The 15469-nt window shown below is 51.6% G+C and overlaps 1 protein-coding gene and 1 long non-coding RNA gene across 2 annotated transcripts in view; one reads left to right on the top strand and one right to left on the bottom strand.

The window, feature by feature from the left end:
* The window catches only part of LOC146357924 (acyl-CoA (8-3)-desaturase-like), a 28971-nt gene extending 24581 nt beyond the window's left edge, over positions 1–4390 (bottom strand). The window contains exon 1 of the mRNA XM_084858370.1: positions 3772–4390. Coding sequence (XP_084714496.1) covers positions 3772–4065 — 294 coding nt within the window. The 5' untranslated portion in view covers positions 4066–4390. The remainder of the gene's footprint in view (positions 1–3771) is intronic.
* Positions 4391–4996: 606 nt separating this feature from the next.
* Positions 4997–12520, top strand: LOC146357923 (uncharacterized). Its single transcript, XR_014786718.1, has 3 exons — positions 4997–5175; positions 8679–8865; positions 10957–12520. It is a non-coding gene; the product is annotated as an uncharacterized LOC146357923 (long non-coding RNA).
* Positions 12521–15469: the final 2949 nt, after the last annotated feature.

Below are 15469 nucleotides of genomic sequence, written 5' to 3'. Positions count from 1 at the left end.
GAATGGGAGAAGGGAATAGAAGTTGGGGGGGGGGTTCCCTGGCTTGGTATGAATGTCAGTCAGGGAGACTGGAGATAAGCCCAGCAGTACCTCCTCCCCAAGGCCTTTTCTAAGAGGGTGAAACTGTCTCCCAACTAGTGAGAACTGCTTCTGGCTCTCTTTTCCCCGGACTACTCAGCAGATGCATGCCTAGCTTAGGGAAGCGACATCTTCCCGGACAACTAGCCCTGAACTCTCCAGGTTGCCAGCCAGTATCCTTGCCCCTTGGCCCCACCAGTACCCAGCAAATCAGCTTGCCAACACCAGGCCTCACCCCATGGCAGCTCCAACAAATCCCCCATGACACCTGTCTCCAGTAAAGACCTGAGTATAAGCTATGTTTCTTCAGGCAACAGGTTATCCCATGTTGAGTTGAAGTGTCTGTAGTAGCAGTTTCTTAAGAAGATTAAAGGCTTAACGGGAGGCTGAGATGAGAGAGGGAGCAGGGCCATTCCACCAGCCCCACTGAAGGCCTCCCTCATGAAGGCTCCTCCACCCTCAGCTGCCACCTCCAGCAGCCATTGCAGCAGCTGAGATGAGGAGAGCAGGGCTATTGCCCTGCTCTTCCCTGCCCATTCCGCTTTCCTTCTGTGTCGTGTCTTTTCCGATTGTACGCCTGGGGGACTATCTTGTTTAATTGATTATACGTACGCTGCTCTGGGAGTCCTTTTGACTGAGCAGTGGCATAAACAGAGTTCAAACAAATGAAGAGCTGAATAAATAATGAATAAATAATGCGAGAGTTCTAAAGAGGTAAACTGCAGACATATCAATGCTTACTAACCAGGGTCCGGATGCAATTTATTCAATTTCTGTTCCATTTCTGGTTTAGCCAGGAGGCTTTACCGATCCATTTTTACACACACACCCCTCCCCAAATTCCGAAATGCACACAGTGCAGCAGTGGGTATAGTCCGGAAAGCGAACACATCCATATTGAAGTAAATGTGTGTGAGAGGCCGTGTGGGGGTGACAGTCCGGCTAGCCTCTCTACCCCACGCGAAAGTAATTGCGGCATTCCCAAAGGAGGTGGGCGCTGGCTGCCATGCGCAGCTAATGAGCCCAAGCAACAAACGGAGCAAAGACAGAAGAAAGGGGTGGGGGAAGGAAAGGAGTCCTGTGTGTGAAGCCGTACAACCGACAGGCAGCTTTTGTTTTGAGAGACTAACTGAGACGAGGACTATCCATGAAAACAACCATCCACCTCTGTGATGAGCCAGCTATCTCTTGTTTAAGGCCCTGCTGGAAAAAATATTTAACTTGCCTTTCTCAAGGACTGAGAGAGACTAAACTATCTGAGAGAGAGGCCGTATCTTTAATAGCTTATCACAATGTGTAAATGCGAACCATAAGACGGATGTACCATTCAGAGCTGTCAGACCTTTCTTGAGTGGGGCTGGCTTGCAGTTTTCCAGCCCGAGATGCTGGCTGCGGTGGGGTGGGGAGGGGTCTCAAGCCCCCCTTTAGCTCAGCCCCTTCAGCTTTCCTCGCCTCCTGGGGAGATGACTCTGAGGTGCTCCTGAGTTTACCAACCGACCCCTGCCCCACTGAAGCCCACCTCAGGTGGCTGCTACGCAGCTGAGCTTCTTAAGCAATAGCCACAGCTGCCAGTAAGACCCAGGTGGGGGGGAACAGCCCAATGCCCCATCCAGGGGAGACAAAGGGGATATGAAAGGGATGAAAGAGAGCAAAGTGGTGTCAGCAGCATGGAGTGGCAGGGGGAGAGGGAAGAGACCAAGCCCGCATGTGCTGAGCTGAGGCCTTCCCAGTCTAGCTGGTGGATACAGCATCAGGATTCAGAGGTGACCGCAGCCCTGATGCTTCCTTTCTGGGGGAAACCGGCCTAGCCCTCTCCCGGCCTCTGTTCCAAGGAATCCAAACCCTTTTGGTTAAAAGGACGCAGGGAAGAGAACGCTGCCTCCAGTGTTTTGTGGTTTCAGGGAACTTTGAGTCAGCCCAATTTTCTTCCGTTCTGGTGCTAAAGTCTTTGTTATTGTTTTCCTGGCTGCCTCTGAGGCAAGGTGCTGTTGAGCGCTGCCTCTGTAATTTGGGTTAACTCTTCACTCCTCACTTGCCACAGTGCCCAGCATTGAAGCCCAATTTTGTCTGAGCTAGCTTAGAGGAAAGCTGGCTGTGGCCATGGGTCCCCACCAGGCGCCGGGAAATAAAGTAAGCAAGCAAGCAAGCAAGCCAGCCGTTTACGTGCAGCCCAGTTCTCTCTGGACAACCCTTTGCGGTATTCGCCTAGACTCCCAGACTGCAGAATATGGACGCAGCTGGGAACGACACTGTGCAGCTCCCATCTGCAGGCACAGTGCTCAGCCCAAAGGGGGTGCGTAAAAGGAAAGATATACTACGTTGTTTTAGCACGTGTGGATTACCGTTTAGAACATGTTCACCTTCAAAATGACATTTCAAGCCCATGCCTCGCTTAGTAAACGCCAGATGCCAAGTGCTCCCCACCTAACAGGTTGCCATTTTGAACTGTCATCTTTTATCGGGGTGGCGGGGGCTCTGATGTCAGTGGGGCGGGGATCCATTCCAGGTTTGTCAGAACTCTAAAAGAGCTATCCAAGGTGTGCCACACTTTGGATAGCTCCTTTAGAGTCCTGACTAGCTCTGACTGAAACCCAGAGCGCATTCACTGCCTCACCGACATTGCAGCCACCAGCCTCCGCTGTCCTTTGTTTCCCACAATTGCTTCCCGGCTGTCTTTCATTGAGACCCCACTAGTCAATGTCGTCTAAGCCTCAGGGGTTTCTGCCTTTCTCATATATTGAGGATCAACACCGTGGGGCTTGAATATATTCTCCTGCAATTACTTACTGGACAGGAATCAGATGACAACTTAACTCGATCAGCCAGAATGACTTCCCTCCCCGGACTGAGAGTTATCTCTGCTGTGTGAGACAGACTGAATCTGAGCTACTTGTTCTTTCTTCTTACATAAAAGATAAAGGGTAGGCAATTGTCCTGAAGGTCTCATTCAGGATGAAAAGTGTGGGATTTAAGTAACTGCATAAGTAAATATAAAATAAATAATTCGACGCTCATATGGTGACCGTAGCATGAATATTGTAAGCAAAATCTGATATAACCGGACAAATCCGAAAAACTAGCAACAAAGATTGCTGGAGTATGCCACTGTGACTAAACAGAGCTGCTGTGTACAAATTAAAGCAGGTGAACAGAAAACCAACCTTCTTGTAGAATCGTGGTTTGCTTTTACTAAATCCTGGGATAGTTACCACCCACAAAAGATGCAGCCATACATTTAAACTTATTTGCATATGTGTGTGCAGCGGATCCAGTCTCCGTTTTTGTTTAACAAAAGAAATGCGACCAGTTTAAATACAAAGTGTCTATTTCTTCCAAAATGGTAATGCAAATATGTATTAACAACACGCAAAAATGATGGAACCTTACGAAGAAAGCATTGTTTTGAGCTGTGTACACACGGCGATGCGGAGAACCGCCGGATTCACCGATGCGTGAGAAGGGCGGTACTGGTGAGTGCCTGACTGGAGAAAGGGAAGGGAAGGAAGCGCGCCTTCTCCGCTGACCGGCCGAAAGAGAGCTGCAGCAAGCGCCCCTGGCCCAATCCACCCTCGTGCACGGCGCGCCCCGCTCCCGGAGATTTCACGCCCTCCGGGAGGCGGGCCGGGCCGGGCCGCTTTCGGCGCGCAGCGGACGAGCGAGCCCGCCCGCCCCCGCGACCGCCCCTCGCCTCACCGTGGCGTCCTGGCCCGCATAGGCGCAGATCACGCGGGAGCCCCCCGGGTGCCGCCTGTGGAACTGGCTGATGTCGTAGACCCGCCTGTCGATCACCAGCCAGCGCTCCCGCGGCGGGCGCCCCTGGCCCGCGCGCAGCCCGATCTCTTCCCAGCGGAGCGGCCGCGGCGGGCGGCTGCGGCGGGCGGCGGCGGGGTCAGGGCCGGGGCCGGGGCCGGGGCCGGGGTCAGGGCCGGGGCCGGGGCCGGGGCCGGGGCCTCGCCCGGCCTCCTCGGCTGCGCGCGGCGAGGCCATCTCCCGCCGCCTGAGCAAGCGGCCGCGCCGCCCGCCCTTTTCAGCCTCGCGCCGAGGGCGGGGCGAAGGCGCCGGGCGGGCGGGACGCGCCCTCGGGCTGCGCTGGCCGGGGCGGTGGAAGGGCGCCCTGCGCTCCCGCCGGGCGGCGGAGCCCCGCGCGGCGCGCCCCGGAAGGGAGGAGGGTCGGCGCGGCCCGCCGGCTGCTGTCGCTCCCCAGAAGTCCCGGCCTCGGGAAAGGCCGGGCGGCGTGACGCGGCCCCGCGTTCCTCGCCAGCAGGAGGAGGTCGGCGCGGTTCTCTGAATTCCGCCTCGAAACCCGTTTTGACTCACGCCCCTATCGGACTGCAAGCTTGTGGTTGTTGTTGTTCACACAAAACTGCATGTGTATTTCCGTGTACGTTCCCCAAATGTATGCCCCAGTTGTGCACATTTCTGAAAGGCATGCATTTTCTCCCATTGATTAAAGTGTGTTTGTGCGCACTTTGCAAAAGCACGCGCAGTTTCAGGTGCATTTTTCAAAAGTGCACACTTTCTCATTTTTGTATTTATTACATTTCTATGCTGCCCAGCAGCCTGGGCAGTTCATGCTCATTTTTCAAAAGGACACATGTTCAAACTCGTTTTGCTTTGGTCTGTGAATCGCATCACAAGCTCAGAAATAGATGACCTTTGACTGCAGTTTGTGTTCCTGTCCAAGCTCAAGCCTTGGAGGTTTGAACTGGGTAAATTCTGACCTGAAGCAAAGGGAAGCAAATTCGCCATTCGCCCCTACTCTGGAATGCCGGCACGCTGCTCGTGCATGCCCCTGGATGTGCAGGGATGAAGAGGGGAGGTGTAAAGTCAGGGCCCTGTGGCTCATGGGCGTCCGCACATGAGGGCGAGGGTGTGTGACTGCGCCCCCCTCGTTGGATTCCAACGCTGACGTCATTCTGAGAGCGACAGTGGCGGCTGCTTGTGCTGCACCTGTGCCGCCTGTCTCTCCTTTCCGTTTCCAGCTGCATGGGCAAGGCTCAGGACAGTGCAGAAGATCAGTGGACTGAACGTGGCGGCAGGGCGGGTGCCCTCGAGTTGCGCAAGTGCCGCGGGAGCACTTCCTCATCAGGCAAAGAGGTGGTAGTGTCATAGAAATTTCAGCTTTAATATGTTTAGTTTAGCTTAAGCTGTTCTCTGTAGCTAGATTTTTGTGTGTGTTCTACTGTATAAACACTGCCATGTTGGCAAAGATATAGTGCGTGAGCAGAGACTCGAGAATGTCAAGAATGTAGTACGCAAGAGGCCATGACTATCTCTCTGCTGTCTCTCTACACATTCTTGAGTGTTGAGGGCCATTGTTTGTGCCAGCTAGATAAAGAACTTAGTAGAGAGTAGGGATGTTGGAGAATTCCACCATGGACTCCAGTGAGGCCGGATTCTCCAGAATCCAGTCCCCCCCCTCCAGTCCATGGCAGAACGGGGCAATCCTGCCCGCCACCCCGCGGAATCCCCCCGGGACGGAGCCTACCTGGCTCCAGCGGTGGCTCCAGTGGTGGTGGCGGCTCCGGGTGGTTTTCTGGCCACTGCCGGGCTGTGGCCACAAATGGCGGCAGCCACAACTGCCAAGTTGTGATAGGCTACGTAAGTATCTACGTAGCCTATCATGGCTAATGCAGGGACGCAAATGGCATAGTGGCCGCCATTTGCATCCCTGCGGTAGCCATGATAGGCTACGTATATATTTACTTAGCCCATCACAGCGAAAGGCAGGGACGCAAATGGCGTACCGGCTGCCATTTGCATCGCTGCCTTTTGCCGTGATAGGTTACGTAAATATATACATAGCCTATCATGGCTATGGCAGGGACGCAAATGGCAGCTGCTATGGCAGCTGCCATTTGCGGCAATAGCCCAGCAGCGGTCGGAGGTCTGGCTGCGGGCGGCCCCGGCCGCTGGCTCCGTGGAGTTGCCGCCGAGTGGAGCCGGCCGGGGAGGATTCCAATGTGTGTGGGGGGACGGAGCGCCCCCCCCACCGCGGATGGCCCAGCGGAACCAGGTAAGTGTTTCGTACACCTGAGCAGGCGTCAGACAATCCCCAAAGACTTTGTGCATATAAGCTTCTGGATTACATTAGTTGGTTGCCGTCTTTGTTGGTGCACAAGCCCCAAAGATTGCCTTATTCTGCAGAATAAAATCGTGTTGTTGCTGCCTCCTCTCGTTCTTGGTAAACAAACTGAATGAGTCTACCAGGGATACAACACAATTTTTGTAACAGTAGCAGACAGCAGCACAACCAGGCTCCTCCATGACAAAGCTGCTCCATTCTGAGCGCGGCAACAGCGCCTCGTGCTGCGCACGCCTGCCCCAGCCATCTCTTCTCTCTAGTTCCCCGCAGCACGGGAGGGCGAGGCCCAGCCAGGAGGGGTCAGTCAATTAAACCTGGGGGAGAGGGGGTGAGATTCCACTGCGCTCAGCTGAGAGTGGCTGCAGTGCAAGTGGTAGAATGTGGGCCGGGGAGGGGTGGTGAGGCTGACTTTCAGGCAGGCCCCACCAGGCAGTACCATGGCTTGTTGGCCTTCAGTCCGCTAGCCTGTGGGAGCGCCTGCCTCGTAAAGTCTCCCTCACTGACTCTGACTGTGCAAATCACTGACTTCCCATCCTGTTCTACCTGGCACGGGCCCCTGGCTGCATTCGCTTTAATTTAAGTGGGGAATAGCTTGTGTCCAGCTCACAGATGAGGTGAGGTGCCAATCTGAAAAGGTGGGGGCGGTGGGCATGGGTGTTGCTTGTAAGGACAATCCCAGAGTCGCAAGGGAAGCTACACTCCTTATGTACACTGGCTTTTTGTGACTTACCTGCCTCGCCCTAAAAATGCATAGGATCGGGCTGTTAATGTTTGCATGTGAAAGCAGCTTACAACGCTATCCTTTCTCCTACAAAGGCTGGGAAGGTGCTGAAAGGGAGCATGAGGGAAAGGGAGAGATGGCTGTCACATTATGAGGATAGCCATTCCAAATGTCATCTGCACTCATGGGCATCCACAGGAAGGGGCAAGGAGGGGCAATTGACCCCTGGGGATGAGCCATAATTTCCAGATTGCAAGGTTTCATTCTTTCTTAAGCAAATCTCTAGCCCCTGTGGAATGCGAGATATACAAAACGTGCAGCCACTTTTCTGCTTTTTCATTTTGTGAGAAACTAACCTGCTTCCACCTTTAAGTGCTTTTAGCCAATGAATGAAATCAACAGCAATAGTTCACACATCCACTATCTGGGTGTGTTGACACTTCTGGGTGTGTTAATCCTTTTGGGTGTCTTCCCTGTTAGGAAGTAATTGCTGCCTCATTAAAAAAAACAACAACAACAATTTAGAAATCCAGGAGTTTCCTGTGGGTGGATTTGGGCAGTAGTGTGTCTACCAAAAACATAAGGTAGCAGCAAAAATATAAGTTCACCATCTTTATAATTCAGGTCTTACTAATATTTTTCCTGGGCTTATACACATTTTAAACATTACCTTGACAATGTGTGCAGTTAAAGTTCATCATCACTATACCCATATTGCAGGAGGCAGGGCAGTGGCTGAAAACGTGTGGGTTACACTCGTCCTGCAAAGTAGGCCAGTGTTGTTGTTCCCATTTTGCCAAGGGGTGTGTGTTAGAGTAGTGTATGACAACTCTGCAGCATAGTCCAGTGTTGTTGGTCTTCTGGGAAATGCTGATGGGCCTGTGAAATTGATTGTACCAGCAGTGCAATTTATTAAGGGTGAGCTCTTTCTCTCTGTCTCTCTCTCTGTGAGAGAGCGCGCGAGAGAGAGCTTTAAGAGAATTTGCCATTTCTAGCTCTTGCAGGAGGCCCGAGTGGAACCTCTCCCCATCTCTCTCTTAGTGTTGGCCTTGGAGCTGAGACAGTGTGCCACACAGCTCCATGGTGTTTTCTCATGTATTGTAGAAATTAAGAAACCTCTTGTGAAGGTAGCTGCATCTATAGCGCACTGCATGTAGAGCGGAGCCTAGCACTGGGCTGCAAGCTGATCCGGTCACCTCCCACCCCCCTCCTGTCTTCAACACCCTTCAACCATGTAATGGTCTTTGGCCCAAAGGGCCACTATGGGGATGAAAGGAGCAGCAGAAAGAACGGAGGGTTTCAGCTGCGGGTAGAAAGATATTGTTTGGATACCTGGTCTACCTACTGAGAAATCAGAGAGGGCCAGAGGGGTAGACCTGGTATACAAATTTCTTAGAGCTAAGGGCGCAATCCAATGGCCACTAGTCAGCTGCTAGACGGTGATAGGATAGGTTGGTGCCCTGAGAACCGACCTCTACCCCCTCCCGTGCTGCCTCGTAGGCAGCATGGAATGGCCCCATGCTCTGCGCTGGTAAGAGGAGTGCGGAGCAGCAAAAACGGAGCGTTCCTGGGGGCGTGCCGGGGCGGGGAGGGGGGAAGTGCCATTCCGATGCTTCCTGTGCGTCGTCTGGCGTCCCCCCTCTCCGACTTCCCGCAGCTAGACAGCCAAATGGTGCCCTTTCCCGTTCCATGCACAAAAGCTGACTAAGATGGTGATGGCCACCAACTTAGATAGCTGTAAAAGGCAATTAGACAGATTCATGCTGTGTATGACTTTCACTGACTATTTTACAGCTATATGCTCTCTCCAGGATCAGAGCCAGCATGCCTCTGAAGACCAGTCACTGGAGAACAATAGGGAGAGAGGGCCACGGCGCATGGGAATCCAGACTTATGCCTTGCACCTATGGAGAGTTAAAGTGACTGAGGGCTTCCCAGAGGCACCTGGTTGGCGATGGTGGGAAACAGAATACCAAATTAGGTAGGTCTCTCTTCTTATCCAGCAGGACTGTACTCATGACCTTTCAACCCGTTTATCTTACTTGCAGCAGCCTGTAAAAACGAGAGGAGACGGAGCTGAGGACAAACTGGAAAATGTTTTAAAGCCCTTTCAGCAGGATTGGCTTGGCCTCCTTCATGTTTAGTAGGTTAGCCCTGGACAAGCTAGGGCTTCTCCTGCCTATAAGAAAATCCTCCAGGTATTTGAGGTGTGTTTTAGGCTTTAGGGTTTGGCCACATTGCCACACAGCTGCTAATCTGCTGCAGTGGAGTTGCGTATTTGTTTTGTATATTTTATTGTTCATTTTTTCAACACTTTCCTTTCACTACCATATTATGAACAGGGCTCAGTAGAATCACCCGATTGTGGCTGTCTAGCTGCGGGAGGACGGAGCGCGGGAGGAGGCTGCTGTACAACACATAGGATGTGTTGTACCGGCATTTCCGCCCTCCCTGCCCCAGAACTCCCCCAGCCACGCCCCCTTTCAGCCGCTCTGCACTCCTCTTGCGAGTACGGCAGATGGGGCTGTTCTGCACTGCCTCTAAGCACGGGCTCCGAGGTCGGTTCCCAGATAACACCATATCCTATGGCCGTCTAGCCGCTGTCTAGCGGCCATAGGATTGCTCCCTTAGTTATGATTTACTGATTTATTTATTTCTAAACCACCCAGTAGCCAAGACTCCCTGTGTGGTTCACAACAATTCACAAAAAATACAAAACTACAACATTATAAACATTATAAACCAACATTATAATAAAACGTGGTCTAAAAATGTTTTAAGGTACAACATTTAAAACACATAAATAGCTGAAACCAATTTCAGTACACAGTTTCAATAACAGACCTGTTCAAGACAACTGACATCAGTGCCCCACCATATGTCTCACACCTGTTTAGGGTCTGAACAGAACCGACATCCTTGGAGAAAGTGATGATGGCCACACACTTCCCATGCAAACACTTCCAACTGCAACTGTTTCTATGGTCCTTCTTTGTGTGCCCCACCAGCAGCATCCAGCTATGCCAAAATTAAGCAACTGATGCCAAACCTGGAAATAAAGCCGGCATGCTCCTGAAGTTCCCAACTGAATTTCTTCTGGGTTTGGAGTTCCGAATTTCTGACCTTGTTTCTGAAGTTGAATTGTGGCATTAGGAATCCTCCATCGTGGAGCCAAGAAGAGGAGCAAGATCAATGACAGATAATGGAAGACTCAGATACAGGGAGAAGGACGGGGAAGAGGAGAAAGGAAGTGTGTGTAAGGGGAGTCTGTCGTGATCCTGCATTTAAAACAGACGCAGAAAGCCCCATTTTAAATGCAGGATTTTAGGCTGGCATAGAAATGCTCTTCAACTGTTCCCTGAGGTTTTTCTGGTACTGTCTGTGTCTTTTTTCATAGGGCAGAACCCACGGTTGCTTTCAGTCTAGTTCCTCTTGTACTGTTCTTAATGTGATTTTGTACACTAGCCCTTCTAAGACATAAACAACTTTTGACTTGAGGCAGCTTTTCTACTTCAAGGCCCCCAAACAGACTTGTTTCATCAATACAATGGGAACAAGTGTGAAACTATGGAATTTGCTACCACAGGACTTAGTGATGGCTACCGATTTGGATGGCGTTAAAAGGGGGTTAGAAAATTCCTGGAGGAGAAGGCTGTCAGTGGCTACTAGTCCTGATGGCTAAGTGCTACCAGAGGCAGTGAGCCTATGTACACCAGTTGCTGGGGAACATGGGTGGGAGGGTGCTGTTGCACTCATGTCCTGCTGTGGGTTTCCCATGGGCAGCTGGTTGGCCACTGTGTGAACAGAATGCTGGATTAGATGGGCCCTTGGTCTGATCCAGCATGGCTGCTCTGATGTTCTTAACCTTACCTAAGCCACTATGGTGGGCCTTCATGACCTTTGCCTTGATAAGCAATTACACATCTATAGCCCCCTTCGATGGGGGCGGGGGGATGGTTTTGTTTCTTTTGTATTGTACTGTATTGGAAAATGGAAAAAAAACCCTAAATCTGTGAACAACAAGAACAATACATTTACTGAACCACTGAGCACTGATTCGCACTCTCCCCAGAGTCCACGTCCTCCTCCCAGGGCTTGTGCAAGACATTTTGCCAGCTGAGACGAAGAACAAGATCTCATTCCATGCCCAAAAGCTGACTGGTCCGGCAGCTGGATCTTTCTTCAGCACCGGCAATGGGACAACTTCTTCCAGCACCAATAAAGTAGCTCTGCAGGACACAGACCAAGCTGTGTGGCACACAGATGTCTCCTCCAGCACCTTGATGCCACCACAGCTGCCCGAGGCGACTGCCTAACTCTGCCTGATGGTAGGGCTGGCCCTGCCTCCTCTTTTGTTGGCTTCAAAGGAACCCGGCTGCTGGGTCTACTTCAATTACGCCATCCCAGCCTTACAGGCTTCAGGCAGGGATATAATTGTGGATGGGCCAGAGAGAGGTGAGGCAAGCATGGTGCTGGCATGAGCGCACACACTTTACCTCCCTGCTTAGAAGGCCGGGGGCGGATACAGAATCCGGACTCACTCTTGGCACAGGCCTCATCCCATTTTCGGCACCTAGCCACTCCCCCCCCCCCATGCAAATTGAGCTGATTTCCTTCAGGGCTAAGGAGTATTTTTTAGCTTGTGACAACCTGGCCTGACCACCAAGTTCTGCCCCCACCCTGATAACAGGAGGCACAAGTGATGGTGAGGGGCTGGCCAACTAGGGTAACAGCTCACGTTCAACAGGCACGGGAGGGGAATTTATCAGGGAGGAATGATATTGGTGAGCAGCACCCCAAGGCACCTTTACGGTGAATGGCAATTCCTGGGTCTTGGTGCTGGGGGCTGTGGGACCAGGGGGCAAGATAAAGATTGGGGCTAACCGGTCTCACTCATAGTAGGGCCCTGGGAGGGTGATGTACGAAGACCTCCCTACTCACCTGCAACGCGGAAGAGGGTGGAGATGATTTACAGCCTTCTTCCTGGGCAGGCACAGCCAAATAACTAGCAGGCTAGTCACCTGCAAGAGCCTTGTAAGTTCCCTTCTGGCTCACCACTATTGCCATCCCCACCCAAGAGAAAGCAGATACCTTCTGAAGAGAAAGCAGCCACCCCGCCCAGTGTCTGAGGTTTAACTGGGGTTTTTTGAAGTGCGCTGCATTTTCATTCCAAGAAAGAAGATGCCCATTCGCTGTCCAGTTTGGAAGCTCTTGGCTGGCTGGCTGCTTTTGTAGCAGCCATATCGGGGGTCAGACTAAGTAGCCTCATGCAGTCTCATGCTTCATGTTCTTGCTGAGCTCTTTCTCCCTCAAATATATTGTTGTAAGCTGATGAGACACAGGAATTCCTTATCTTGTCAAAGGTCATACAATTGTATATCTTGTTCTCTGCTGTTCTCTTCTGTTCTCTCCTTATCATGGCTACCCTATAACCCAGTTCTTGTATTATAAACAATAGTGCTAAGAGAAGAAATGTTGAGGATTGCAACCCCATGCGGGAGGGAGAGGAGGAGCCGTTTCAAATATGTCACAATGTCTATAAAACCAATGTGCTAATGTAAATCGGGGCTTCTGGCTCTTTGGAAATGATTCCAGCCTTAAGCCCGCGCGTTAAATAAAGAATCTCTTTTTCCTTCACTCCGTGGTCTCTCTGACTCTGGGTTCTGCAACACTTTATCTCAGGGTGTTTCTACAGTAAGCAAAACCCCCGCAAAACCCCACATCCTTTCCGGAGCTTCCTGCTTTCGGTTTCCTTGTGGGATTAGCAAGGGCTTCTTTACATGGCAGCCATGCGGTTTGAGCTGAGGGAGTGCCTTCTCCCTCCCTGGCATGTGTGCAAGGGGGTGGGGAGTCTTGTTTTCATAGCTCATCTTCCGCTGTACTGCTTTCTCGAAGCCCCCCGGACACCTCTGACTTACTTCTGAGTAGAGATAATGCCACGGTATAAGTCTGCAATCCGGGGCACACTTACTTGGGAGTAAGCTGCATTGAACTCAGTGGGACTTACTTCTGAGTAGACATAGGATTACCCTGGGGCGATCTACATTGCACCTGCCATCACAATGAATTCGGTGTCCCGTCAGGTTAAACGCTCTCGCATTAAAATGTGATTATTCACACTCATCCATTTTCCCCATTGCAGTGCTTCATTGAATGCATGAGCTCGGTTCACACCCGAGCGCTGTGCTGTTTTCCTGCTGTTTTCCTGCATGCACTTGTCTGATCTCAAATGCTAAGTGGGGTCGGCCCCGGTCAGTAGTTGGATGGGCAACCACCTGGGAATCAGGCTTCCTGTGTTGAGCTATTGTTGGTTGTTCTATCCCTTCAAATGAGACTAAGTTTTACCCCCTCCTATCCCCCGCTCCGGATGTTTTTTTAAAAAAGTTAAGGCATTATCCTCGCAGAATCGGGGCTTCTCCGGGATGTTTTTTTTCCTAATTCAGGCATGATCTTCAAAGCTTCGAAGTTGTGAAGCTTCACAACTTCAAAGCTTCGAACATCATGCCTCAATTAGAAAAAAAAACATCCCGGAGAAGCCCCAATTTGGCAAGGATAATGTCTTAATTAAAAACACACACATCCAGAGTGGGGGATAGGAGGGGGTAAAACTTAATCTCATTTGAATGGATAGAACAACCCTCTGCTCAATGCAGGAAGCCTGATTCCCAGGCGGTCTCACTGACTGGGACTGACCCCGCTTAGCTTCTGAGATCAGACGAGTGCGCACACATCCAGCCCTTTGCTTGTTGCTGAGGAAATGCGGGCTGCTGAGGAAGCTACGCGATTGGTAGCTGGAAGAAGACATGGGGCCATCGAGAGCTGTGACTGGACAGGAGGGAAATACAAACACCGCCGCATGTGGACAGGCGGGGGAGGGGACTATGACTGGATATGGTAGCGAAGGCGGAAAATCAGAGCACATTAAGGGGAAATGCCGGGATATTAGGGTATTGAAAGTGGGAGCACGGACGTGGGAAATTCCAGTTCCAATTCGAGGCGGCTGCTGCGTAGTGTGAAAGGCGGGCGGTGAAACCTCATTGGAAGCGAAAAAAGGCAGTAAGTGTAGATCCAGCCCCTGTAAGTCTGCAACCGTCGGCACACTTACTTGGGAGTAAGCCCCATTGAACTTAATAGGGTGCTCTGAAACAACAGAGGACATTGCTTCTGAGCTTGTGGGGCTGTGGGATCAGATGTGTCTCCCTTCATTGCAGGGAGGCATTTTACCCTCTTCTCCCTCTGACTGAGAAATGCAGAGGCAGGAGACACAATCGGCAGGCAATTCTTGCCCTCACGCCTGTCAAATCTCCTTCCCTGCAGGCTGCATCCTTTCTCCCATCCTTAATGCAATTGTCATCGTGACCGCGCCCCCAACAACCAAAACCAAACGCCCACAGCAGGCAGACACAGCAGTTTCTTCCGCTATGGGAGAATTTCTTGGTGACGTCATGGCGCTCCTGTTCCTTGGGCTGGGAAAAATACCTCATTTTTTGCATTCGGGGAAAACACAGGATAGGCTGGGGGAAGTGGCGGGAGGAACCCTGGAGGGCAACGGCATCATCTAAAGAGCCTGCAAACGTCCGTGAGAGAGCCTTCTCAACAGCAGGATAAAAGCTCTGTGTGATTAACCCCTAAGTTGGACTGCCGCACATCTGGGGGCTTCTCCATCCCCCCTTTTCTAATCAGCATCTTTTGTGTGGAAACCAAAAGAACAGTGTTTCCCTTTACAGTTGGTCTGGGGGCTGCTCAGAATGATAAAAGCTGCTGCCCACCAAGGTTTAGAACAGGTTCATTCTCACTCCAGTTGGAGACAAAAGCACTCTTTGCTTGGAGGGTGCTTGCAGGCTCAACTAATCTGTATTAGGACCTGAATGAGGGACATCTACTACACAACTAGGGCAAGCAGCAAGATACAGCAGGACTAGTGTGGTTGGAGCTCCCAAAGTAGTATTGGATATCAACACTGTCAACTTCTTTGGTGAGTCTTGTGCACCTCAAAGACTAACAAATTTAGGGCGCAATCCTATGGCTGCTAGTCAGCGGCTAGACAGCCATAGGATAGGTTGGTTTCTGGGAACCAACCTCGGAGCCCACGCTCTGAGGTCGGTTCCCTGAGAGCTGACCTCCACCCCCTGCCTCATAGGCAGCGCGGATAGCCCTGTACTCTGCACTTGTAAGAGGAGCGCTGAGCAGCAAAAACAGGGCGTTCGGGGGGTGGGGTGGGGAGTGGAGGGCAGACGTGCCGTTCCGATGCTTCCCATGTGTCGTCTGGTGTCGACCACCACCCCGACTTCCCAGCTGCCTCGGCTGTCTAGCCACAAATGCAGGGCGCCTGAAGCGTGGAGGGCAAGATCCCCTCTGCGCTGCTCTGCCCGTCATTGGATAGGTGGTTGCCTCCAAGTTCGGAGGCGGGCGCGTATCCCCATAGGATTGCGCCCTTATTCTGGCAAAAGCTTTCATTTGATGAAGTGGACAATGCCCACAAAAGCTTATGCCAGAATATATATATATATTTAAGGTGTCCCAAAACTTTGTTTTTGCTGCAACAGACTAACATAGCTGGAAGTTCTCTGGAACTTCTTAGATGA

This window comes from Heloderma suspectum, chromosome 1, assembly GCF_057233095.1.
Source record: "Heloderma suspectum isolate Gila_16-S chromosome 1, 16-S_ref, whole genome shotgun sequence".
NCBI lineage: Eukaryota > Metazoa > Chordata > Lepidosauria > Squamata > Helodermatidae > Heloderma > Heloderma suspectum.
Note: the sequence above shows the minus strand (reverse complement) of the source record. Positions and strands in the feature narration are given on the sequence as shown.